Here is a 26,580-nt window from a genome sequence, read left to right on the forward strand (position 1 = left end):
CAATTGGCCTCAGGGGAAGGACTGTCTAAACAGCTCCAGACTGACTGACCAAAAGCAATCCTTAGGGTGTCTCCATGATTCTCAGCCAATGCTCAGCCACAGTCTCTTGTCTTTTTTCAACTACCTACCTACCAAAGGATGGTGGATGAGAAAGATTGAAACTATGGATGTATTTATTTTCTACTTCTGGGGGAGGGGGGGGAAGAAATACACTAAAAGTGGAAGAAAGCTTATGTGAATAGTGACCCATTTCTCTTCATTTCTGTCTCCTCATCTTTTTTCTCCTTCTCACACTCACCCATCATTTTAGTCTTAGTAACTGCTCTATATTCTGATATTCTGTGTTTACAATAGGTTGCTAGGCCAAGTATGTGAAGTGATGTTTTTATGTTCTTTTGACCTTTTAATAATATAATGAAAAATATTAGGTGGAGTTATTAACAACCATATTAATTTTATCATACACAAATGAAAACTCATTTCATATGCTTCCTGAGCATACCAAATGCAGTTGGCTTCACTTTTAAAAATAGAGAGCCCAATGATGATTATGGAGTCAGTTGCTAGTGATGGTTGTGGGAAGTATTTCTAGTAAAATGACAAATTTGAAATTATTTTTTAAAAATCAAAATTTATTTTTTAACTAAAAATGAGAAACTGTTAAAATCACATTTATAATCTATGTTTAGAATCTTTTCATAAAAACTGTGAATGTTCTAGTCCATGAATGGACAACATATTGCACTAAATTCAGGGTGAATTTAACTGAATTTTCAAAAGTGACACTTAGAAATGTTAAGTCATGTGGTTGAAGACTAGCAAAAAGAATATTCAGTGCTACAAATGCAGAACTCTCCACCATCAAGCTCCTGTAAATAGCTAATTTTATGTTTATTGTGTTAAATAGAAAGAAAAAGATGGGTTACAGCTAAGGGTGTACCTCAGCAGTAGAGTGTGTGCTTAACATTTACAGGGCCCTGGGTTTTAACCCCAAAACAAAACAAAACAAACAAACAAACAAACAAAAAGAGTTGGTTATCTACCACATCTGCTGGCATATAAATTCAGGAAAGCATCAACTCACTAAAGGCTGAGTAGAATCAATCCTGTTTTCAGAGATGCCCTTTCTTTAGAAGGATTGACACTGAGGGCTTATATTCTTAGCAGTTTCTTACACTTTTTCACAAAATCGCACAGCAGGGTGGCCCTTGCTCCTGACAGCACATTACAATAGCATGAACTTGTTTTACTTCATTTATTTTTACAGCATAACCAGAGGAAAATCAGTCTTTGATGCAAAAGGTAATAGAATGTCTATTAGGTAACAACAACTGGGTGTATTTACTCTTGCAAATACATATACTTTTGAGGAAAGAATTTTATTTCTATAACCTTCTGATATTCTGTACATGCACTTGATCTTGCCTTATCCAATGCTGATTTCCCTGACTAGTAGCAATACTGGGTGTCCCTAAAAATACTCAGTAACATAACAAGGAAAACACAGCTTAACAAAAGCAGATTGGAGAAAAAATTTAAAAAACAAAACATCCACCCTTCCTACCTTATCTCTTCTGCCAAACCCAAAGTTTCCAAATAATTGTCTGCTTTTAAGTTCTACCTATGGTCAATTCCTACAGGCCAATTCTGTTTTATCTCAAACCTCATCTTCCTCATTTGACTAACAGAAGTCTCAGCTATTATTACAGTTTGGATCCTAAATGTTCTCCAAAAGCTTATACATTGACGTTTTGGCCCTAATTCAGTAGTGTCAAGGTGGGGTCTTTTGGAAGGTGATTGGATCATGAAGGCTGTGACCTCATGAATGGATGATTTGGGGGAGGGGCTTTGTTATAAAAACAAGCTATCTTTGCTTCCTGGCTGCCTTGAGGTAAGCAGCTTTACTCCAGCACACACTCTTGGTGGTCATGATTTTCTGTGTGACCACAGGCCTAGACATAATGAAGCCAAGCAACCATGAACTGAAAACTCTGAAACTATAACCAAATTATTCCTCCTTTTAAATTATTTTTCTCAGGTATTTTTTTACAGCAATGAAATCTGACTAATACAGCAAGACTCAAGTAATCTCAAAAGCCCAGAAGAACGAATTTTGAACATTTTTTACCATAAAGAAATGTTTAAAATGATAGATACACTTAATCTGATTTAAACATTACATGATGTCTACATGTATGAAAACATCAGATGGTGCCCCATTGGTATGTAATTTTATGGTTTTATGTATTTAAAAGAAAAAAATTAATTTAAATTTAAAAATACAGAGGATATTATATACTTCTGTTCATACATAAGGCAACAGCCCTTTACGCTTTGAGTACTGTGCAAGCTGTTTTCCCATGGTATGGAGACTATTAACAGTGGTTAGATGGAGAAACATGCAGAGGAGGGTTCTCAAGTACTCATTCCAAGCAGCTAAAAATGTACGTGTGCATGTCATATGCTCTCTGAAATAATCACATTCCAATAATTTGTAGCACCAACACAGCTGTTCTTGGTATATCTGCCATACCAGAATTCCCATTTTTTGGAGAAGAAAAGTGATTCTCATACCTGCCAAAAGTCTCTACATATTGGATTATTGCAGACAAAAAGAAAAACCAGACTTTCAGGAGAGCCAGGGTTATGAAATTGGAAGGACATTTTGTTTGTTTGTTTGTTTTGGGCGACACTAAAGATTGAACCCAGGGGTGCTCTAACATTGTGAGCTACATACCCCGTCCTTTAAATTCTTTTTATTTTGAGATAGGGTCTTGCTAAATTGCCAACATTGGCCTTGAACTTACAATCCTTCTGCCTTACTCTCCTGGGTGGCTGGGATTGTAGGCGTGTGCCACTGTGCTCAGCGATGACATTTCCAAAATTAAGTACCAGTTCTGAAACTTCTTAAAAATATACTATTACCTTTAGATTTACATTGAGGGAGTAAAACTTGAAAAATTCCTTTCATAGAGAATAAAAACATTTATTATCATCAAGAGTATGAAAAGAATTTACTGCAAATGTTTGGAAAAGCACTTGGACATGAGGATAGCAGGATATTCCAGCAATAATGCAAAGTTTATACTCTCCTCTAAGTTAGCTTTAAATGAGAGAGTTCTCACTGTGAGCTGATTCCAACTGCCAACTCAACTCTAAAAGAGTAACAATCTTTCCCTATCTATAGTCCACAGTGGGGCTCGAATGATGTCATAGGATTCTAGCACATGAAGCAATGACCTTGATCTTATGGATTATCTCATATTATTGTGAAATCAAGAAAATCATATATATATATATATATACACACATAAATATTTCTAACCATAAATATTTAGTTTTAGACCAAAATAATTTATACTTTAAAACCATTAACAATCAGCATTAGGCTCATATTTTTTTTTTAAATGTCTCTGTGGTGAATAATCTGTAGTCCTTAAAGATGCATCAAATCTTGCCCTTCCTCTAAGGAGACCAGCAGCCAGGCTGAGAACTTCATATGTGAGATCTTATTCAATCTTCATAATGGCTCCATAAAGAAGGAACCATCACAGTCTTTTCTCAGGGACATGGAAGTTATAACAACTTAGTAACTTGATTTATTAAATACTAGAGAGTGACCAAACTGAGCAAGGTAAGTACTCTGCACACCATTCCAGGCCTCCTCCAAATGTGAAGAGAAAAAAAAAAAATACAGTCAAAGTGCAGGATACACTAATCAGCTGCTTGGATTGTAAGTTCCCTGGAAATTCAGAGAGGCCAGCTCTTTGTTGCAATGGTCATCTTCATGACCACAAATCAGTTGAATGTTTTCAAATGGGCCTGCATGACCTATTGGACAGGAGGTAATATCACACAGTGGCAAAAAATGCAGGCTTTGGAGGGAGGCAGACATGAGTCTGAACCAGTCGTGTTTCTTAATGGCCTCGTTATCCACTTTGCCAAGACTCAGTCTATACATCCATAAACTGGTATTCCTGTGAGCTCATTTTAATGCCTAACTAGCTTGCCATGAGAGTTCTGATGTCTACAGCTCTGAATATTAGGTTTGACTGTACTCATCATCAAACACATGATGAAGAATGTGGGTACAGGCCAAGTGGACTAAAAACTTTGTTATGGAAATGATAAACATCACTGGCTATTATCAGCTCTGTTCAATTTACTCATGTTAATGACACATGGCTTTTCTTTTCTGATGACTGCTGGTATGTAGAAGGAAACTAATCTCTCCGTTCTCCCTAAAGCTTTCTGAAATCTATATGTATGAACACAAAAACTCCAGATTGGCATAGACTTTAACTTGACCTAATCCAATCTCTATGTACTTTTATCTTTGCTTAACAGAAATGTCCATCATCTAGTAAATAATGTCTAGGGCCCTCGCTTACCATACACCCCCCATCACCTCCACTAGTTAATCTATCAGTCACAGTAAACAGAGCAAAATAAACATACAGAAAAGAAATTATTAATATCTGGTTAATGCATGAATAGAATAGTTTAACAGAGGGATTTAGAATGGGATTTGCAAAAGTTAATTTAACAACTTTCAGTTATTAATGAATCTCTACACTCAAAATAAAAACAAAGTGGCAATAAATATTTGGATTTTGTACCATACAAGATTAGAATAGAGTTCAGCACTCCCCATAAAAATGTATCATAATTCACACTAATATAGTAATCTAAAAATCGTACTCTTTGGTGTCAGATAACTTTGAGGAGATTATGGAACATGAAACTGCATATTATTCATTAAAGGCACACATTTGTTTCCAAAATGGATGACATTGCATTGGATATACTTGGCAAGTCACTTCTTAGTTTTGCTAAAGTTCTAAGTACATAGAGTTCCATCAGGGTATATCAAATCCGGAGGGAAGACTTTTAAAATAAATATCAGTTCAAATAAATTCTCATTAAGAGGAACTGATTTTAAATAAGCTTCCTCCACTATCTTTGCCTACCCATACATCACTCCAAAGTTTTACAACATTCACCAACTAATTTAACAGCAATCTGTCATTTATTAAAATGCAAACTGGTACCAATCCTGCTACAGCTGTGTGCATATCAGATAAAAACATAATCCCTCCCAGGTGGAATCAGTTAATTTTATTATGATTATTATTATTGCTTTTACTGTAAAAGCTCATTATACTCTTCTCTCCTCTTCTAGTAAACATATGCCTTTAATTTAAGGGTGGAAAAATGTGTGTGTTTGTGTGTGTGTGTGTGTGATAGACAATGTGTGACTGTAGAACAACCTTATGCTTTTGGCAAGTATGCCAAATACTCAATCAATTCCAAACTCTGTTGAATCAAAAAGGTAACTGATGTCAGGTAGAGGAAATAGTAATCAGGGCCCTAAGAGAGTCAACAGTTAGGCATATCCAATAGATGTCCATTAACTATGGTGCTTTCCATATGGACCATTGAATATGATAGTGTAAGTAAGGAGATCAAGGACCAATGATTCAGATTTCATTGAGTCTTCTTGCCTATCCTTAACATTTGGCTCTGTTCTGCTGTGAATCCCTTGATGCTTTAACTGCCATTTCCAAATTAAAAAAAAAAATCACAAAGAAAAATGATGTGGACTTGAAAGTATACTTGTAGATAAACTGACAACAAAACAAAAAACAACTCTATAAGCTGTGCTCCTAGAATAGCTATAATGAACCAAGTGATTTCTCCAAAAAAGAAGAAGGAGGAGGAAGAGGAGGATGATGATGATGATAATGAAGACAAATGCCCAACAAGTGCTTGTTATATAGTGGATATTTAAGAAATATTTCTCGAGTAAAATAATAAGGGAATTACTTGTAACAAAAATATAGGGTTCTCTGATTATAAAGATTCAATTTCAAGTTTTTTACTCTTTTCCTACAGATCATTATTCAACACACTTGTCAGAAAATTGTGAAATGCTGTCAAAGTGTTAGACACATGCTAATGCATATCAATTACACTGTCTTATTAAAGTTTAATAATCCAAATGGGACAAGAAAAGATGATTCCAAGGCAACTAGACTGTACTATGATGAGCTGTGTATTTTGTGTGCTGTTTGTTCTGCTCTCTCTCACCAGACTTAACTGAAAGGACAGTGGGAGTTTGCATATCATTTGAAACACTTATTCATCATTGCATGGTGAGCTCCCCAAAGACAAAGGCCCAATGTTATTCATCTTCCCCTGCCATCTATAAAAGAGCCTGGAATACTGGAACCATCCAGTGAATGTCTCCTGAACACCATCAGGGACAGATGAATAAATGAGTCTATCAAAGACAACTTTAGGTTCTTAGCTTCTTATTCTGACACCAAATCTGGAGTCATCTATATCTGAAACACCGTCAACTGACTGACTTACTTGCTTAATAAAATCATTTTTCTATTAGGACTGACTGGGGAAGACTAAGTCAGGAATGTCCCCTGAGGGGCCCTTTGTCAAGGGGCAGGCCCAAGCCTCACAATCGCAAATGGAACCAGCAAATGGAACCACATCAATGTGGATGAGAGGAACTTTTAAACTGTCCTTTCTAAGATGACATGTAAAATTTTTATTCTGAGACCACTAGCAAAATTTTAAGAGACCCCGTGTACCCTCCTAAAAAGTCTAGAATATTCCTTGTCAGTCATGGAAAGCAGTGATAAATTTTAAAAGAAAGAAAAAGGACAAGCTTTGAATACAGAAATAATTCTTTGACCGCCACTTCCATGAAGAATTGAAAGCTGATGCTTAATTGAGAAAGTTTTAGAAGTATGCTACTGCAGAAGTCTGTGTGAAAGACATCTGTTCTAATTGTGAGAACAAGAGGGCAGATTCCATGAACTTTCAGGAAACAGTACAGACAAGACTTATAGATGACTGGGATAAGGAAAGGGAAGAAAATCACAAGTTTTAAGAAGAGACACAGGGTGAATAGTGGTGCCACCAACAAGTAAAGAAACAAATACCGGTTAAAATTGACTTCACCATTAACATTATTTCTAGTTCTGATGTTCTGTCTCTCAAGGTCTAACAAGTGTAGCTGAATTTGCATAGCATAGTTCCATAGAATCGAAAATGAAATTAAATTTAAAAGCAAGTCAGAAAAGTCATGAAAAGAAAAGCTTCTATGTGGTTCAACTTAAGAACCTTGATTAAATAAAGTTAAACACATCTTCTTATTGGAGGCCTCTGAGCTTTTTATATGCTTTTACCTCACCAAAGAAATGATATATAAGTGGTGTTTCCCAATCCATGCTGTTTAGCATTTCATTAAGTTAGGGGTTTCTGTAATGCACCCTAGATAATATTCTCTTGGATACTGTTTCCTACTACATAGGCTACTCATTAATATATACTCAAGATACTGTAATTATCTTTCATGAGAATCACTCACCAATATGAAATTGATTAAAGCAAGATATTTAGAACAGCCAAGACTTTTATGGTATTTTATATGAGTAATCATGCTTTCATTTTTATTACTCTTGCCCATGTGTGGCAGCGATTATGACATTGTTTCAGGAAGTCTGCTGAATATTTTAAAGGCATCAATCATATGGCCTTCACAACACCCCTTTAAGGTAATTATTGGCAGCTAGTTCCATTTTATAGAGGAGAAAACTGATCCTCAAAGGTTAATTAGCTTGAACATGTAAAAAAGTATTATAACCCACATTTCCAAATTGGAGCGTCTGAACCCGAGTCTGGACACTTTAACTGTTATGGTATACCATGTGTGTTGATAACTCAGTTCCAGAATTTTCAGTAAAAAGCAATGCAAATATGATTCTCAAATAAATTAATTCAAGACATAGCAAACTGGCATGGAGGTCATCCACGCATTCCTTCAATCATTCATTCTTTCTTCAATGAACACCTGTTGAGTATCCAATACTGTTCAGGGTATTTGGGATACAGAAAAACACACAGTGAGACTCTGGCTTTTATGAAGATAAGCAAAAAGGTGAGCATAAAAAAGGGATAATAACTGCAAAGAAGGGGTTCTGAAAGTTTAGAATGTGTGTATTATATTGAACCAGAGAACCAGGTGGGCCTCTGTTAGGACAAGTGAAAGGCAAAATCCATGGGTTTGCACAGGGAGGTCATCGTGACCTTGATAAGAGAAAGAGCAACTTCAGCAGATTTCTGGGGCGGAGATCTTATGCCATGATTTCAAGAAATAATAATTTAAAAAAAGAGCTGGTTGGAGGTAAATATGGACATTGGCTTCATGGAATTTCATTCTAAAGGGAAGAGAAACAAGGCAGTCATAGGAAGGAGATATAAGACAACAGGAGAATTCTCTGCTCATTTTTTTAAGGTGGGAGAATTAACAGTATTAATGTATATTGATGTTAATAATAGAGTTGAAAGGGAAATTCTGATGACAAAAGAAAAAATAATGGGTTGATATAAGTCTTTGATAGGATAAGGTGGGATGGTCGGGGGCAGAGAACTAACGGAGGAGGCAGCTTTAGGTAGGATGTGAGCAATTGACTCATTCACCATAGCAACAGTAAGGTAGGAGGTCAGATGTTTCCAATAAAATGAAAATGACAACATGTAACAGAGTTTCTTAGATTTCTTTGAGGCCCATGGTCTGATATGTCTAGCTGTGCTGGATTTCTGTTTCCTGATCTGTAAAAATTGGGGAGAACAGTAACTGTCTTATAATATTATTGAGACAATGAAAAGTTAATTGTCTATTTTAGAGCTTAGAAGAGTGATTCTAGTATAACAACAGACTGGTCAAAATGTTAAATGTTCTTCGTGTTGCTGTTATTATTGTTATTATTACATTAATTGTGTCTGGCCCAAATTATATGTTTCTAATACTTGCATTTAATTTTATAGCTCCTTAGCATCAAATAAAATGCAGTTCTTGGGAGAAAGAGCAAGTTGTCAACTGTGATATGATTTGTTTAACACAGTTTCTCTAATGCAATTTTGGCACATTAATTCTAGAGGGGCTATAAATCTAATCAATTCTGATTTTGTTAAAGTCTTTGAAAGCAGTGTTACATTCTAGGAGCCAAATGCTTATCTTAGAGTAAACAAATAGGGAGCATTTTAAAATTCAATATTTGCTACATTTTTTGATTAGCAAACAGAAGGAATGGATGCAATCAATACTTGGGCTCCCTGAGCAAAATATATTTATTACCTCTTGATACTTGGGTTTATCTCTATTGCTGCCTGATCTCCTTGCTGATCTTGGCACTGCTGTTACCCAGCTCAAGTCTGTCCTATGGCCTTTCAATCTTTCACTCTTGCTTCCCCACCCTTTACACCACAGAAACTTTGCTATCTTCAGAGCAGTGATCTTTTAAAACTGTGTATCGGATCAGGGCACTATGGCTTAAAACTAAAACCTCCAGTACATTTCTGAAACAAAACAAAATGCAACCCCTCTCCATGGTTTAGAAAACTCTGCTGAGCTGGCCCTTACCCACACCTCCAACCCATCTCTCACCACTCTTTTGGTGTTCCCTATAGATTGCTTCCTATGTCCAAATCAGCATTCTGTTCCAGGGATACACTGAAATCTCTCTCTAATCGGGGTTCTTTGTTCTTTCTGCTCCTTCTGTGTAGAACATTCATCTCCTAGTTCTTCACACGACTGCCTTATTATCATTTATGTCTCAATTATCACCTCTTCAAAGAGGACATTCTGACCTTCCATGGAAGCAGTTCTGCCTTCCCCCAGCCCCTAGTTTTATTTCATTCATCCCACTCATCCTCAGCTGATGGAGTCTTGATTGTTTATTTTCTGTCTTGTTGCTAGAATGGAGGGATTTTAATATATTACATGTAAAATTTAGATGTTTTCTCTTCATCCTTTTATTTACATTGAATAGAAAGTTGGAGCTCACTAAATTTAATAGGAGGGATAAGTAATTTCCAGTTCCTGTATTTTTACAGATGATTTACTTAAACTTTGATAGGACAGAGTGACTTTGGACTGTTGTGTAGGTTTTCAGTTAGCTAACTGAAGGAATTATTGTACCAACCATTTATTCCTTCATGCCTTAAATCACACAGCCAACACACTACTTATTTATTTTTCTTTTACACTCCATAATCTAACTTTGTATAAAGTTTTTTATCCAACTATTTCCTGGGTATTATATATTATATACAAACATAAATTAGAATGATTGCAAAGAACATAAGATTTAAAGTCTCACTTAATGCCTGATAACAGAGAAAATAGTAAAAGTTTTCATTTTCCTGGAAAAGACTATCTAATATACTGCTTAAAATATTAAATTATATATTCATAGATATTCAGAGAAACATCCTTTGGGAAAATATAAACTGAATTCAAGACTACTCACATAGATAACTGAAATGAGTTATATATCCAGAGGTGATCATGATGAAATTGAAGATGCTTTTTTTAAGGGCAAGTAAAATCGAAGGCAAGTATAGACAGAGGAAGAAAAAGTAAATGACACCACAGAACTCAGAAAGTCTGTGATAATGCATACCTTATTCTTTCTGATCTACCTTTTGGGTAACTAAGGGATTCATCTAGAACTCTGTAAGGAGGGAAGAATGGGGGACTGAGGACAAGCATAGGAGTTTTTTGGAAAGAAATGATTTTTCTTTTTTAAAAAAGAAATGCTTTTATTGAACATACTGAGTGCTATTATTGCCCTCATTTTGATGAGAAAATGGAAGCTGAGAAGTACCTTGATCTATATAAGGTCAGAGAGAAGTGTATGACAGGTATTGGATATGACTTCAGCCTAACTTATAGGAGAATGCTAATGAGTTGACATTATTTCAATGGGTTAACCCTGATTTTTGTCATTTACATATTTTGATATGAAATGCTAGAAGTCAGAAAATAATCCTATTAAAGTCATTTCTTTTTTGTTACTTCTTCAACTCTAAAAGTTAATGGTTCATTTTAAAACTAAAGGTCTTTTTGTTGAGAATTAAACTTTGAAAGTTCCTCAACGGAATATCAAATAAATTATCGTATCTCTCCCTCTGACTCCCTGCTCCCTTTTCTCTCCCTTTGTGGGGGAACTGCTGGGAATTGAGCCTGGGGCCTTGTGCATTCTAACACTGAACTATGCCCTCAGCATCAAAGTTCTGGTAACTCTATATTCCCCAAATTTTGATATAAATAAAACAAATGAGCTCTATCCTTATGGGCTGCTCTAGAAGAATGCCCCTGGGATACCATTATGTGAAAACAGCAGCATGCAGATGTATAAAATGATCCTGGGTTGTTAATGTGTGTAGAAGTACAGAAAGATGTGTTGTATACTCCTAGCATTGTTACCTAAACGAATGAGGAAATCTATTATTAATTCATCCTCATACATTTTTTGTACATGATCTATCATAATAAGCACAAGGTTATTTTTGTATCTAATAATGAATATACATTTTTCCACATTATTTATTTCTCAGTATAGTACTCCTCTGTGTTCTAGTGGTTTTAGCACATGATCTCATTTCTAACCTTAAACTTTTTTTCACTCTTCTTTCAACCAAAGCACTCCATTGTTTGTTTTACACATTTAAGCTTGCTGTTGAGATTTCCATGGAACAATAAATTCCCCAGCAAAATAAATGTGACATCCTTTGGTTCATGTTACCTGAGTCACTGCAGGCCTCACAGTCTCTTAGTAAAACCAGCTATTGGATACACAGCCTTTTATCACATGTACAGGTACAGTCATGAGATTGTGCATTACTAATATAAATATTTATATATTTATAAGAAATTCCATGTTTCTCTTTAGTATAGGCAACATACAAATACAATTTGAAGGTTAAATATGAATAAGTTTGGTCTACTTAACTTAAAAACCATTCTGTGGATGTCAGAGTGAGCAAGAATAGTATTTTGTAGACTACACCTATGATAATGAAATCATTAGATGAAGAAACTTGGAAAGAAAAATTCTAGACAATTGTTAAAACATTATCCTACAGTTTAAGAGGGCTCTGATGTAGTTGAAAATTGAGAGAATTAGAAAAGTCAAATCTTAACCAAACATGAACTATTACTTATCTAGGAAGCTCCCACAAAAAAATACATCATTTTCCCCTCCAGTCTATTTCAGAATAACCAGGAAACAGCTTAACTCAGTCTTCTGTTAAAATCCTAAGACCAATTCCACAAAGATGTAGGAGACTTATTATTTTTATTCCTACTTCAGCACTACATTAATCAACTCACTACATTCCACTGTTCCAAACCTGGGAAGAATACATAACAACTCTATAGTTAGTATCATTTGCAGTAAATTAAACTTAATTCAACACACAATTGAGTGCTCACTAGAATTCAGTGTACCATCTAGGTTTTGCAAAACTCTTGAAGATGTTTGGAATAAGTTCTACTCTCCAGGAACTGAAGATTTTGCAAAGAAGATACACTTAGAAACAACACACAATATGAGATGACAACTCTATAAAACATCAGTAAAAATGTAAAGAATAGGGATCACAGAATAGATATTTAATTACACTTACTTCTAGTTTGGGCAATAAGAAGCTTCTGGAAAGACGTGACCTTTTAGTTGAGGCTTAAAGACCAAGCAGGATTTGGGCAAAAGTGTGAAGAGTTGGGGGTAGGGGGTAGTGCCATGGTGAAAGAGCAGGGAATTGCCAAAAGCAGTATGTGATGATGGATACTAAGGGTGAAGTTTGCTTATATGATGAAGGAGAAAAGAGATGAAGAAGGCAAGGATGTTTAGGACCAGACCAATGATGGCCTCCAGTGAACATGATTCAGGAAATGCTTTAAACCACATAAAGGTCTATGCATACATAAGAAAGAGCTTGCTTCTACTTGGGCTCTCCTTTTATGATTACAAGTATCAACATCCTCATTTTTATTTAATTTGAATAAGACAGAATTTTTAAAGAAATTTGAAACAGACATTTTATTACATTAGTTTACATAGTTCATTTATTGGAAGACAGCAGTCCGTGAATCTTTCATTGAAATCAAGGAACAAAAGATGGGTTAAGCTACTTGGTCAGGGAGTTTGAGAGCCATTGGAAAAATAATGTCATCCTGAGACAGAAGTGAGACTAGGAAAGGGATGACAAAAAGTAGGTAGCCAAAAGGTATTACTGGATAATCTATCAGCACTAGCTGAAGAATGTTAACATCCCCACTCCACCTCACAACCCCAAGAATTTGCTTCTCCAAACTCAAGTTGAACATATTAATTAATATACTTCCTTTGAGTTAATATAAGCATACCTCTCTTCTCATCAGAGGAACTTCTCTAGCTCTTAGTTGGCAGGAAGAAGAGAGAACAACCGCATTTCTTTCCATTAATCTATCTACTGTCCCAACCCATGAGCTCCATCTGTTCTTCTAACCTGGAGGGTGAGATGGTCACAAAGTCTTCATATGAGAATCACCACCTTGGATGAGCTTTCATGCTTTTAAAACCTACCATTCTGACGCCATTTTCAAAGGCTTGCCGGGTGAGGGGAGCTGGTCCATCCACAGTCTTGCCATCATCATCTGGTCCCCAGCTGGCGCTATAAATGTGCACATGCTGGGGATTGAAGCTAACTGATTTCGCTTCTACCATGTCTGTGACATCTCCATCCAGCATTCGTACTCCTTCAAGACAGAAAGGAGGACCAGCTAGTTACAGAGCCTTCACTACATAATACCCAAGTAACCCAGATATAGGATTTGGAGGTAAAAGAAAACATCTTTAATCAACACTTTAGTAAGAATATTCCCTTATAAAAGTATAATGCTTGCTTTGTAGAAGTCATTTTGGGGAGAAAGGAAGTTAAATTGCATGTCAATGAGTAAGACTTCTTTAAAATCTTTTTTATTCCATTGTTATCACCCCCTACGGTTCTAATTTCTACAACGGCAAACACAATCTCTCCCTTCTCATCCCACTCTTGAGTATTTGACAAAGAGTTTCAAATCATCAACCTTTCCTAAAATTTCTTTTCACTGAATATCTCATGTTCTGAGTTGGTATATACCTTGGCAGTCTTATAAAACTTGGAAAACTGCCAAGTTAGGCTGGTCTCCTTTTTTCCATATTGAATACTATCCTCTAATCTTAAAATTGATTTGAATTTAATATATGTCTTTTCTGCCAAGTTATTTACAAGCCAAATAATAAATGAGAATGCATTTAACACTTCAGATAATTCTCAAAGAGTTTTAGCAATGTTTAGTTATTAATCTTGATTTAAGTATGTTTCTATCAGACAGTAGAAATTTATTAACTCTTTTTTGCAAAAGGACACTAAGATAATCAGAAATAAGTTACATGCCAAATTCCAGGCTTCCTTTTTTTTTTTTTTCATTTTATGCAATCGAACTAACAAAATAACAAAAATCTAACAAAACATTCTATTGGTAAATAAATATGCTCCTCCTCAGTTTCAACTACTTATCATCACTGAGACATTGTATTATTTTAAAATTATTACCATTAAAAGGCAAACTTACTCTTTAGGAAAACACTGTTATCTCAGTAGGATTTCAAGTTTTTATCGGTTATTAATAAACAGACACTAAATATTAAAGCCTCAAAACAGGCAGCTTTGAGTATTATGTGGTTGAATTGGGATTACTTCATTTAAAAAGTTTAACTATAAAACTTGCAAATAAAAAATAGGAAAAAATGAACAATGAATACATATATAGCCAGTACTTAGAAACTGTTAAAAATTTTGCCTCACTTTCTTCATTTAAACAATACAAATAGTCGGTTAAACTATTTGTCATCTCACACCCAGCCGACATTAAATTGTCCAAGTATCCCTATAGACACTACACTTGGTTGTTATGCCTTCAAATTCTCTGCTTCTAGACTTTTGGGTTCTGTTTTTTTTTTAATTATTCTTAATAGGTACATAGTTGTTACACATACTTAAGTTTTACTGTATGACATTGTGACTTTTTGGACTTTTAAAAGAAAATGATTACAAGTACTGTGGAGAATGAAGGTTGTGAATGAGTCTAAAAATTATGGGATGGAAACAACACTTAGTCTGTTAGTAATTTGTTTTGTGGCCATTGAAAACACAGGATAATACTCTGCATGTACTCAGTCCTGAATAGCCATTGGCTTATTTTAATTTAATATAAATATTCAAACTTAATCATTCCATTTTGTAATGACAAAGAAAATACTTCATCTTCTTTTTGATTTTTGGTAATGGGGACTGAACCCACAAGTGCTTAAATGCTGAGCTACATCCCCAGCCCATTTTTTATTTTATTTTTGAGACAGGGTCTTGCTAATTTGCTTGCTTAGAGACTCCATAAATTGCTGAGACTGGCCTTGAACTTACAATTCTCCTGCCTCAGCCTCCTGAGCTGCTGAGATTTCAGGCATGTACCACCATGCCCCTGCTTCTGACTTTTTATTTAAAAGCCTAAAATGAATCTATTTTTCCAGTACATTGAGGTCTGAAAAAAAAAAAAACACTATAACTGTCTGAAAATAATCTCACGAGTGTGTGCAAATGCTAACGTGAGAATATCAACACAACACCTCAATTCAATTTCTGTTGTAATCTACATGAAGTACATGGAAAAAAAATGGGGGAAAAGATTGCTAAGTTGCATTCAGAAGGTAATGGCTTTCTGTCTTAAAAACTCACAAAAAAAATTGCATCAACTTTACAGATGAAAGACTGCTTCTTTTTCTCATTTAACTCCATGACTTCATGGGCTTGAGGGGTTAAGTTTATGATTCAGAATGCTCTTGTTTAGAACATTCTTGAGTCATCGCCACACATTCATTTTTTAAATAAAGTACTGTTCAGCTAGGTCAGCAGTTTATCTGAGTTCACAAGTTCATGCTCTCATTCCTTCAAGGTCAGTAAGAGTACTGAGTCTGTGCTAGAGTATAATTGTGGGATCTGGGGTCTAAGTCTGTATGTGAGGACGAGTCCTGGGCTGCAAGACAGGTTCACCAGGTGGCTCCTGATTGGACTCTGGGATGAGCAGGGGCCTCCAGTGGCCATCATCCTTTAGGGAGCATCCTTGGCTTCCTTTCCTGAGCTCCCCAATGGCCTTCCCCCTGACACACAGCAGGTATTCCTGAGTGCAGCTAATTACTGATCAGTAAACTGTCATACCCTAAGAACTCAGGGTGAAATAAATGAAAGGAAAAGATCAAATTTACCATGGACTGAAATTCAAGGTAGTTTCAGGAAACCTTTTCTTAGCACTATTGTTGTATATCACCGTCCCCTCTTATCTGTGGCTTTGCTTTCCCTGATTTGACAACAGCCAAGGTTTGATGATATTAAATGGAAATTTCAGAAATAATTCATTTTTTAAAATAACTTTTGTTATAGCTTATTGTGAAAATTGTCCTATTTTATTATTAGTTATTATTGTTAATCACTTACTGTGCCTAATTGATAAACAATATTGTTAATATTTAAATACAGGACAAAAAATATGCAGGGATCAGTTCTCTCAGTGCTTTTAGACATCCACTGGAATCTGAGATAAGGGGACACTGCAGTTCCCTAAATATTTAAAATTTTTATCTCGGATAGAGTTGCCATCTAAAATTGTTAGTTCCAACTCTATTTATAATATGGAAACAAATGACACATTGGAAACAAGGAGGTCAGCCTGGTTTCAGAAAGTTCATTCATCTTATGGGAGACCTTTCAGCAGACCCTATGGGAATGCCTTCAGGCCAGGCATATTGATCAGTCACCAGGCTCTGTATATAAGCTTTTCTTCCCATTTGCATGTAGCTGTGGCACATGGTTATTGCTTACAAAGATGATTACAAATGAGAAAGTTAAGAGTTTGCTTTTATCAATACTTGGATTTACACAGCATTTATGGGACCCTTATACCAAACTTATGTATATCTGAGTTTGTGCATCTGAAATCATTCATGGAAACAGTATCACTACGTTATGAGACTTTCAAAGATTTTACTCTTACTGCTTTAATTATAGTTAAAGGAACCCTTTTTAAATCTTGAGCAACACAACACACAAAAAAGTATTATCTGCTGTGAAGAACCTCAAAACACCTCATTCCATAGAGACATGATGACCTGATGCTTCTACTATTAGTTCTTTCAGAAACAGGCACCAAGTTTGTGTTTTAGTATAGATACCAATAACCCTGTCTTCATTACTGAATAACATTTTTTAAGCCTGTTCAAAAATGATGTGTCTGCAATACTTTCACATTTAGCATCAGCAATCCTTAACTATACTGAACAACCCATGTTAACGTGTTGTTTTGGTTTTGTTTTGTTTTTTACTGTCAGCAAGAGTTGAATACTGTCATGCAAAAATATGCCCATCTTTAGTTTTAAAAGGATTCTGAAAACTATTTAGCAGAAGAGTTGCCTGGTTCATGTCTATATCTAAGTTTGTTTCCCATACCTCCGATCTTGGCGTTGAAAGCAATTCCAACTGTGCAGTGAGAGTTGTTTGCAGCGGCTGCCACTTCTCCAGCACAGCGGGTCCCATGCCTGCAGGCAAAACACACACACTTTCTAAAGTAAGACACTCTATTCTCACAAACTCAACAAGTCATCGCCAACACTCAGACTTCAAAGTGGTAAGGAAAGTATCCAGCTGTGGATGTTTCTAGAACTTCCTACCCAAGTAGCACATAGTCTGTCTATGGCAAATTTTTAGCACTTAATTATGCTATTTTGAATTATATTCTTGATATGTTTATTTTTGATATCTCAGTGTCTCAACAAGAAAATCTCCTTAAGGGCTAAAACCAAACCACATGTTTATTTCTATTCTCCAAACCAATAAGGCAATCAATATGGCTGCCATCAGTCATGTGTGGTTTGGGGACATGTCAAATGTAGCTAATGCAATCTTATCTTATTTTCTAATTTTATTTAAATTTAATTAAATTTAAAAACCTAATAATTTAAGTATTATAAAATTTAAGAATATAGGTATGAAAATATGCTATTTAAACTGTCAACTTAAATACAGATCAAGTATTTCCAGTGAAAATTTATTATCTAGAATGGTATGTGCTTTAAACACAGTGGGTTGCAAAGGTTCTATATAAAAAGCAAATATCTCATTAATAACTGTTTTAAATCAATTGTCTATAGAAATATTTTAAACAAAAAATTATGAAGATTTATTTCACCTGTTTGTTTTCACTTTTTTGTTACTTTTTTTTTTTTTTTAAATGGGGCTGCTAGAATTTTTCTTTGGCCTTGAAAGGCATTCCCTATTATTTCTTGCCACAACAGCTCTGTTCCTTGACTAGAAAGACCTTCCAGCTGAAAGAACTTCTAAGATCATCTGGTTTTGTCAAAGGATGGCAAAGAAGATTCATGTACAAAGCACAATCTATTTAGAAGTCCTGAATTAACACATTGTTTTGAGAAGAATGGTGAGGCAGAACTGAGCCCAGAGAAAGAATACTAAGACTGCTGTCTGTCATGTTGCAGAAGACAGAGGCAATGACTACCATTATGCAGAACTGTTAATGCTAATGAAGTCCAATACCCATCTCTCACCTCAACTTAAAACATGAGAACCCGTAGAAGGACCTAAGAAGTAAAGAGATATTTTGAAGCAGGATAGTTAGCAGAATGGTGACTTTAAAACTCAAGCCCCCAATTCCATCTCTGCTTTTTATTTTATATAACAGTTGCCTCTCACCACATTTATCATGAGATATGACTGTACCGTCTGCATAACTATAAACTATTGCTTACAACACATTGTATACATGCAAGTTTACACAAAAGATATATATTGCTTTTTCTTTCTTATAAATATTAATCTACATATAATTTTAATGGTGTTATGGCTGGATGTGAGGTATCCCCAGAAAGCTCATATGTGAGACAATGAAGGAATGTTCAGAGATGAAATGATTAGACTATGAGAACGATGTGTCCTTGCATATTATGTTATCTCTGGCTTATCGCACTCAAACTGTCTTTACTTCCTGGCTGTCTCAAATTGATCAGGTTTCCTCTGCCATACCCTTCTGCCATAAAGTTCTGCTTTATCTCTGGTTCAGAGTAATGAACTCAGCTGATCATGGGCTTAACGAACAAAATTGTGAGCCAAAATAAATGTTTCCTCCTACAAGCTGTTTGTCAAGTACATTGGTCACAATTACACAAAGCTCACTAACACAAATGGTTACTAAATGGTTTTATGTGTGTGTACATATATGTGTGTGTGTATACATATACATGTGTGTGTGTATATATATATATATGTGTGTGTGTGTGTGTGTGAAATGTTAACTAATGCAACCTTATCTTATTTTCTAATTTTATTTAATTTTAATTAAATTTTATACACACACATATACATTCACACACACATATACACATTTCACTCCTGGATATAAATTCCTAGAATTGCTAGGTTCACAGAATACATTGTCAAATTGCTAACAGCATTTGTAAGGAATATGACAAAACTATAGAAAACTTTTGGGATCAAAAATATTACTACAGAACAGGAATTTTTTTGCATGGCCAAGGGGGAAGGGGAGAGACAGAATAAGCCAAAATGAATGATACTATGAAAAGCAGAGAAAATATCTGGATAAACCCTGTGTGCATAAACCCTTGATCTGGGCTTTTCTGTCTCTTTTTATCCTGGCCCATCTGACATAATAATATCTCATCATTGGTTCCTTCCCTGATTACACTTGATGCAGACCATCTTTTAAAATATTTGTTATTTTTATTTCTTGTTCTATAAATAACTTTCATAACCTTTATCTAAATTCTGTACCAACTCTCCTGTCATATCTGCTATAAATGTGACTGCAGATTTGCAAAATAAAAATCATATTTAGGGCAATCTTCTGTTGTCATACACAATATTAGATTTTCAGGTATTCAAAATAATCTTGTCCTTCTGGTATTTGGTCATATCACTTTCATCACCAGAAAAATAGTCAATTGCTAAAAGAATGATTTCTTCTGTAAGCCCCAAGCTCAACTAATAATTTCCCCCCAAACCTAGAAATTATTAACTGTAATTCTTCATTAGTCTTATTGTATGTTAGTTCATGGTGTAAGTTATTTATATTCAAATGTCTAATTCCCTTAGTGAGTCCACTCTTCTTACAATGTATCTATTATTAATTAATGCCAAATGCAAATGGACCAGAAGGGCCTCTATTTTTAAATTCTCTTCTGGTTTTCTCCATGAGTTACTTACAAGTAATACTTTCAAATATATACGGTAGCTTTTTGACATTAATAACTTGACTACTTCTGATAACAGAACATAATTTCTGAGTCAATTCCCTATATTTTGTGAGACAAAATGGCCAAATTCATGAACAGTGTTAATAAACATTCTTTGTGCTTGAAAAATATGTGCTATATATTGTTTGATTGTTCTTTATATGTCCATTATATTAAGCTTGTTTATTGAATTTGTTAATGTTCTTCACAGTTCTACCAACTTTCTATTTAGAATGGAATTATTAATCTTCCTAGTGAAACAAACCATTTATGAACCCATAACAACAGTCTATGGATCTTGTAGAAAAAAACAAAAAGATAACTAGTAAATATTTAACTTGTATTTTATTTTTTTTACTTTCAAACATTCTATGTTCAGATTACTTATGCCTTTTACAAAAAAAAAATGTTTCTTTTAAAGGTAGATAAACTGTCTTTAACTATAGATAAGTCCATTTACAGGAGCTGTGTTTATGGATACATTCACATTCATTTCTATAATCTCCCTTGGCAACCCTGTGCCAATTTGATCATCATGTTTTGTATAATTTAGTGGTAATCCTGGATATTTCATCATGTATACCTAAAAATGTGAAGCCTAAAGTCATCAATAATTTTTATTCATTTCTCAAACAAGGCAGACTCTTTAGAATGTCTGAACTCTGATTATCCATCTCTTATACACATGTATAAGTTTTCTATGATTATAGTTGGATTTTTTTAACCCTAGAAATTACCATTAGCGATGCTACTCTGAACAATCAATTTTGTATAGATTTATAAATACATTCTTTGACCTATTTCTTTTTGTAGTTCATACATCCTTCTGGCATCTTGATTTCTTTCTGCAGAACATTATCTAGGGCTGGATGTTGCTCTGTGGTAGAGTGTTTACCTAACATGCACAATCCTAGATTCAATCTCCAGCAACCACAAAATAAATAATACATAAATAAATAGAAAAAATTAGAAAGAGAAAATACTTTGTAAATATACTCCTAAGAGTCTTTTGGTAGTCAAAAGTCTTCTTGTATCTTCAGGAAATGACTTTATTTTACCCTTCTTGAAAACAACATTTTCAGTGGACAAAAAAAGATTCCAAACCAATACCACTGTCTTCCAGTTTTCCACTGTTTCTGGTAAAAAGTGAGCAATCTGTAGAATGTTTCTTTTGGATACTTTCAAGATTTTCTCTTCAATTCTTCTGTTTTTCAGGTTCATTATAGGAAGTTGTATGTATGAATTTATAAAAATTCTTTCTTGGAATTCCTAAGCCTGTAGCTTAATTTCTAATTCCTTGGATTCTATCTCTTATCTCTGAAAATGGCTCTTTTTCATTCTCTCTAGTCCTTGCTTTTGGGACCCCAGTGAAGCATCTTTAATACCTTTTCACACTACCTTAGTGACTTCTCCCAGCCTTCTCTCTGAACAGCTATCTGTTTAACTTCTTTGATTTCTATGTTTTACTTATTCCATCTTAGCCATAACTAATCTTCACTTCATTTATTGTATGTATCATTTTTGAAGTTCTTTCTGTTTTTTTTTTTTTTTCAAACTGGTTTGGTTAATTCTGATGCTCTCTTTTTTCAAATGCCTTTTCAATATTCATTTCTTTAGAAATACATATTTTATCTAATAATTAGAATTACATAATATGTACCTCTAATTCTGTTATGATGCTTGCTGCTGGCTTGTTTTCTTGGTGAAATTTCTCCTACGTAGTTGGTAAATTATTGATTTAAGAAGTAATGTTGTGGGCTGGGGATGTGGCTCAAGCGGTAGTAGTGCGCTCGCCTGGCATGCGTGCGGCCCGGGTTTGATCCTCAGCACCACATACCAACAAAGATGTTGTGTCCCCCGAAAACTAAAAAATAAATAATAAAAAAATTCTCTATTCTCTCTCTCTCTCTCTCTCTCTCTCTCTCTCTCTCTCTCTCTCTCTAAAAAAAAAAAGAAATAATGTTGCTTGAGCTTTTATCTTTGTGAATTCTTTGAGGCTAGAGCAGAAAGCTCACAGTTAGAAGGAAGATTCAAATTTGCTTCTGTCACATAGTGGTCATTGTTTAAACCAACCAGGACCTGTTCATTTAAGTTTAAAATTTGAACCACACAAGTAATATGAATTAGAGGTATAAATTACATGAGTGCTGTATGTAAATCTTAAGGTATAGTTAATTATTCATCCTCTTGTCCCATCTGTTACCCAGGTGGAGAAAGTAAAAGATGTCCCCTATTTCACTGTATATAGGGTTCCCCATCCATTAAAGTACTGAAGATTTGTTTGCTTTTTTAGGAGCTATGTTTTATGCAGAAACCCTCTCTCACCTTATTTGACCACAGGCTTTTGACTTATCATTTCTAAGCTTGTTAAAATACAGCTCTAGGATGGCTTGGGTTGATTGTTCACCCTGGAAAAGGCATATGCCACTTACTCTTGTATTTGAGCTTTCTTTGAAAAATTCTCTTTGTATCCCACCAGGTCAATCATGCACTAAAAAGTTCTTTAATATTTTCTCAGGAGTTTGAGATGTACTAGGAGAGATTTAATTGAATATCTATTCTACCATATTATTAAAAATGGAATAACTAACCTGGTTCTTTATCCTTCAAATGTAAAACAGCTCTGCACATATTATATGCATCATTAATGCATAGTGAATGCTTCTGAGTGAATAACAGAGTAACTATTTCCTTATAAAAAATTTCCTACAAAGATCTCTGTACATTGTACTATATGGCGATGTATGAACCACTTTTGTGAGACAGTGAAATTATCAGAGCTAAACCCTCACTCTTCTGCTGACTCATGTTTTACAATATATGTTAAATAATATATTGCAAGATACTGTAATTGAAAGTCCAAATAACTATTTCAAATACATTTAAACAGCCTCTGCTTTTCAGAGGACAGGAAAAAGTACCAGTCATTTTTTTTTTTTTTGCTTTTATATTTTAGATGGACCCAATATTTTTGATGTGATTTAAAACAAACCAGAGAAGCAGAAGTATCATCATGACCTGTTTAAAGTTCAAGTTGTGAACAAGTCTCATTTTTTCCTAGAACTAAATAACTGAGGATGGGTAGCTAGAAGTATGTCATATTGTTAATTAAATATAAAAGAAAAGAACAAAAGTCATTGTTTCAGATGTATTTTGGTCCAGAATATGAGCATTAGGGTATTTTCAGCATAGCGAGAAAATTTCTGTAGATTTGAGTCCTGAAAATAATATATTCATTATAATTTATGCTAATAAAAGTGGACCTAAAATATGGACTTTACTCACCAATTCCCATGTAATATGTACTCTTTGAAAAACTAGTCATCTGTTACGCTCTCTTGTGCTGGTTTACAATACTAGTAAGACATATTTTCTAAGACTTTGGAACATAATCCAATTACATGGATTATAATTGATCACAGAACAATGACTAAAAGAAATTGGACATCATGAAAAGTGCAGTGGATGTAGACAAACTAACATTTTAAATCTGCTTCTTCTGTATCACTTCTCTATTTCTTGGATACTGTCTGGGTCCTGGTATGTGTGAAATTTTTTTTCACATTATTTTTACCTCGATAAACCATGTTTGCTCCTTAAAAGCATCCTGACTTAAAGATCATGCATGTTTGTTCTATGGCTTTTTCTTATCAGTTACTACACCTAGTTTTATCCATCCTAGAGCTGTATTTTAACAAGCTCAGAGATGACAGAACAAAAGGCTATGGTCCTGCCTATGTCTCTTACATCTAGATCATCTAGTTTTTACTACATGACCCGTTCCTGATAATAAACCATTATAATGATAGAATTCACAAAGTTCTACTTTGGCTACCTTACTGAGAAGATGGAAGTTCAGATGAGAGGGCAAATTCATTTCTATTCTATGTATTGTGAAGTCATGCTAGTCAGGTGAGGCGAGTTGCAAATTCATAGGGTCTGTTATATCTTACTAAGTGTTAAGAGGTTGTATTCTCTTCCTCTTTTGCTTTCTCCTTGTCTCCTCATCATATTACTTAGTAAATTTTTGTCCTTACAGAGGAGTTCATGTGAATGGAAATATTATCTGATTTGAGCTTTGACCATAGAACTAAAAAGAAGATCAGTGAGTATCTCAGCAACAACGTGGAGACATCAGGACACCTGCCAATGGAACTGCTTGAAGGTCCAGCTTACACTTGTAGGGAATCCAGCCATGGCAAGTGGAAGAAAAATGACTTTCTCTTTCCTTCTTTTCTTGCAACAAACATCTTCATTTCTTTATGGATTCTGTCTACCCTTACCATTGCTATTCCTGTCTGCATCTGGCATGCTCCTTCTTTCTTACAGATTTTAATGTAGTATAAGTCTATGTGAAAACCATTTAAATCTATTTTGAAAGCCCTCTTAGGAAAGAGGAGAGCAAGTGACAGGGATGCATTCTCCAACATATGGCCCAAAACTGATTTTTGATTGCTCATATTTTGCCTTACAATATTACCAACCTGTTTATAGAGCACTCTCCAATTCTTGGAAGTATTATTTTTTCAAAATGAACAGAAAAAAACTTACTGCTATTACTAGCTATTCAGAAAAATTAAAGCAAAACTTATAAAAGCAAACTTCCTTATCACCTCTGAATTATAAACCTCCACTGGCTTTTTAAATTTTTATTTTTTATTTTTTGGGTACCAGGGATTGAACTCAGGGGCACTCGAACACTGAGCCAGATCCCCAGCCCTATTTTGTATTTTATTTAGTGACAGGATCTCACTGAGTTCTTTAGCACCTCGCTCTAGCTGAAGCTGGCTTTGAACTTGAGATCCTCCTGCCTCAGCCTCCCAAGCCACTGGGATTACAGGCATGGGCCACGGCACGGCACCAGGACTCCCCTCGATTTTGATTAAATGTTCAGAAGCTATTCCTCTAGCTGCACAAGTTTGTTCTGGTTCTACCCAATGTTTACCATTCCCAACTATGCCTATGACTTGGCAAAAATTCTTCTTTTTTTCTGTTCAGACGTCTTCCTCTCCTTCATGCATAACAGTGGGATTTATTGTTACTTTTCTGTACATATATACAATAGCACAATATAATTTGGTCAGTATCACTCCCAGGTATTTCCCCTTTCCCTTCCTTTCCCTTTCCCTGTCCCTTTCCCCTACTCTACTGATCTCCCTTTGATTTTCATGGGATCTTCCTGCCACTTTTCTTTTCCTTTTTTTTCTCTCTACCTTCAACATGTGAAAGAAAACAGATGACCCTTGACTTTAGGAGTCTGGCTTATTTCACTTAAGATAATGCTCTCAAGTTTCATCTGTTTTCCAGCAAGTGACATAATTTCATTCTTCTTCATGTTTGAATGAAACTCCAATCTGTATACATACCACATTTACATGAACCATTTCTAAGTATATTAACCTCGTTTGATTCTCACATCAACCCTGTGGAGTGAAAAAAACATATTTCTCTTATTTTATAAATGAGAAAACACATTATGTCCGATGGCAATTGAAAGGTATAAAATGTGGCAGGACAAGAACTAGACCAAGGTCTCCAGGGCCTTTAGAGAGTGACTCTCCACCACTCCAGTAGGATTCCTGAGGCCCTCATTGCTAAGGCCTGTAATGACTGCCAAGATTCCATGACTTCCTTATCTGCGCCTTCCTCTTTGCCTACTGTCAACACTCTGTGGGGTAGAGGCAACTTCATCCCTTCATTAGTACTAAGGACAGGATATTTGACAGTGTATGTTGTAGAACTTCCATGATACATTATTCAACTTGAGTTAGAAGAAAGAAATAATAAGAATCATAAAGGTAAAAACTTAATTTTTTTTAATTTTAAAATGAAATCACAATTTCTTCTGCAATGATTAATTTTTGTGAATAACTAACATAATAATTTCTCAAGTGACTGCAATTGTGCAAAGTTCAAAAGACCCTAAAACCATTCCATATTTTGTTACACTGGGAACAGTCAAGAAAATTTGTTCCAAACAACAAATAGGTATATTAAATAACTCAAGAATATGTTCACAGAGTCTTTTTTTATTCTAAATTTTTTATCAGTCCATATTCACAGAGTTTTTGATAGCCTCTTATTGAAAATATCTTAAGCATGAAATTTACAAACGATGTTAGTTTTTATACTTATCTTGATCATCTTTTTGGCTTTTAGGAATTGATACACAATATTTGAAGACATTAAATAAAATTTTGTATTCATGGACTGGTCTAATGTTTGAATATGTAGTAAGAAAGGAAAAGTATATTTAATAGTATTAAGTAGTAAGAGGTCACCACTGTAAACAGTATCAGATATATCAAATGTAAATGACTAATGAAATTTCTTTTTAAGAAAGCAAGAGTTTTTATTTTGGTTTGTTAAAAGT

General features: G+C 34.8%; 1 protein-coding gene across 4 annotated transcripts in view; it reads right to left on the reverse strand.

Annotated features, from left to right (window-relative positions):
- Pcsk5 (proprotein convertase subtilisin/kexin type 5) overlaps positions 1-26,580 on the reverse strand; it is a 427,339-nt gene that overhangs the window by 246,831 nt on the left and 153,928 nt on the right. For all 4 annotated transcript variants that reach the window (XM_077797818.1, XM_077797817.1, XM_026394020.2 and 1 more), the window contains exons 6-7: positions 17,389-17,477; positions 13,434-13,606 (exon numbers count right to left, since the gene is read on the reverse strand). In XM_077797818.1, the coding sequence (XP_077653944.1) occupies positions 13,434-13,606; positions 17,389-17,477 (262 nt within the window). The remainder of the gene's footprint in view (positions 1-13,433; positions 13,607-17,388; positions 17,478-26,580) is intronic.

Source organism: Urocitellus parryii, chromosome 4 (assembly GCF_045843805.1).
Source record: "Urocitellus parryii isolate mUroPar1 chromosome 4, mUroPar1.hap1, whole genome shotgun sequence".
NCBI lineage: Eukaryota > Metazoa > Chordata > Mammalia > Rodentia > Sciuridae > Urocitellus > Urocitellus parryii.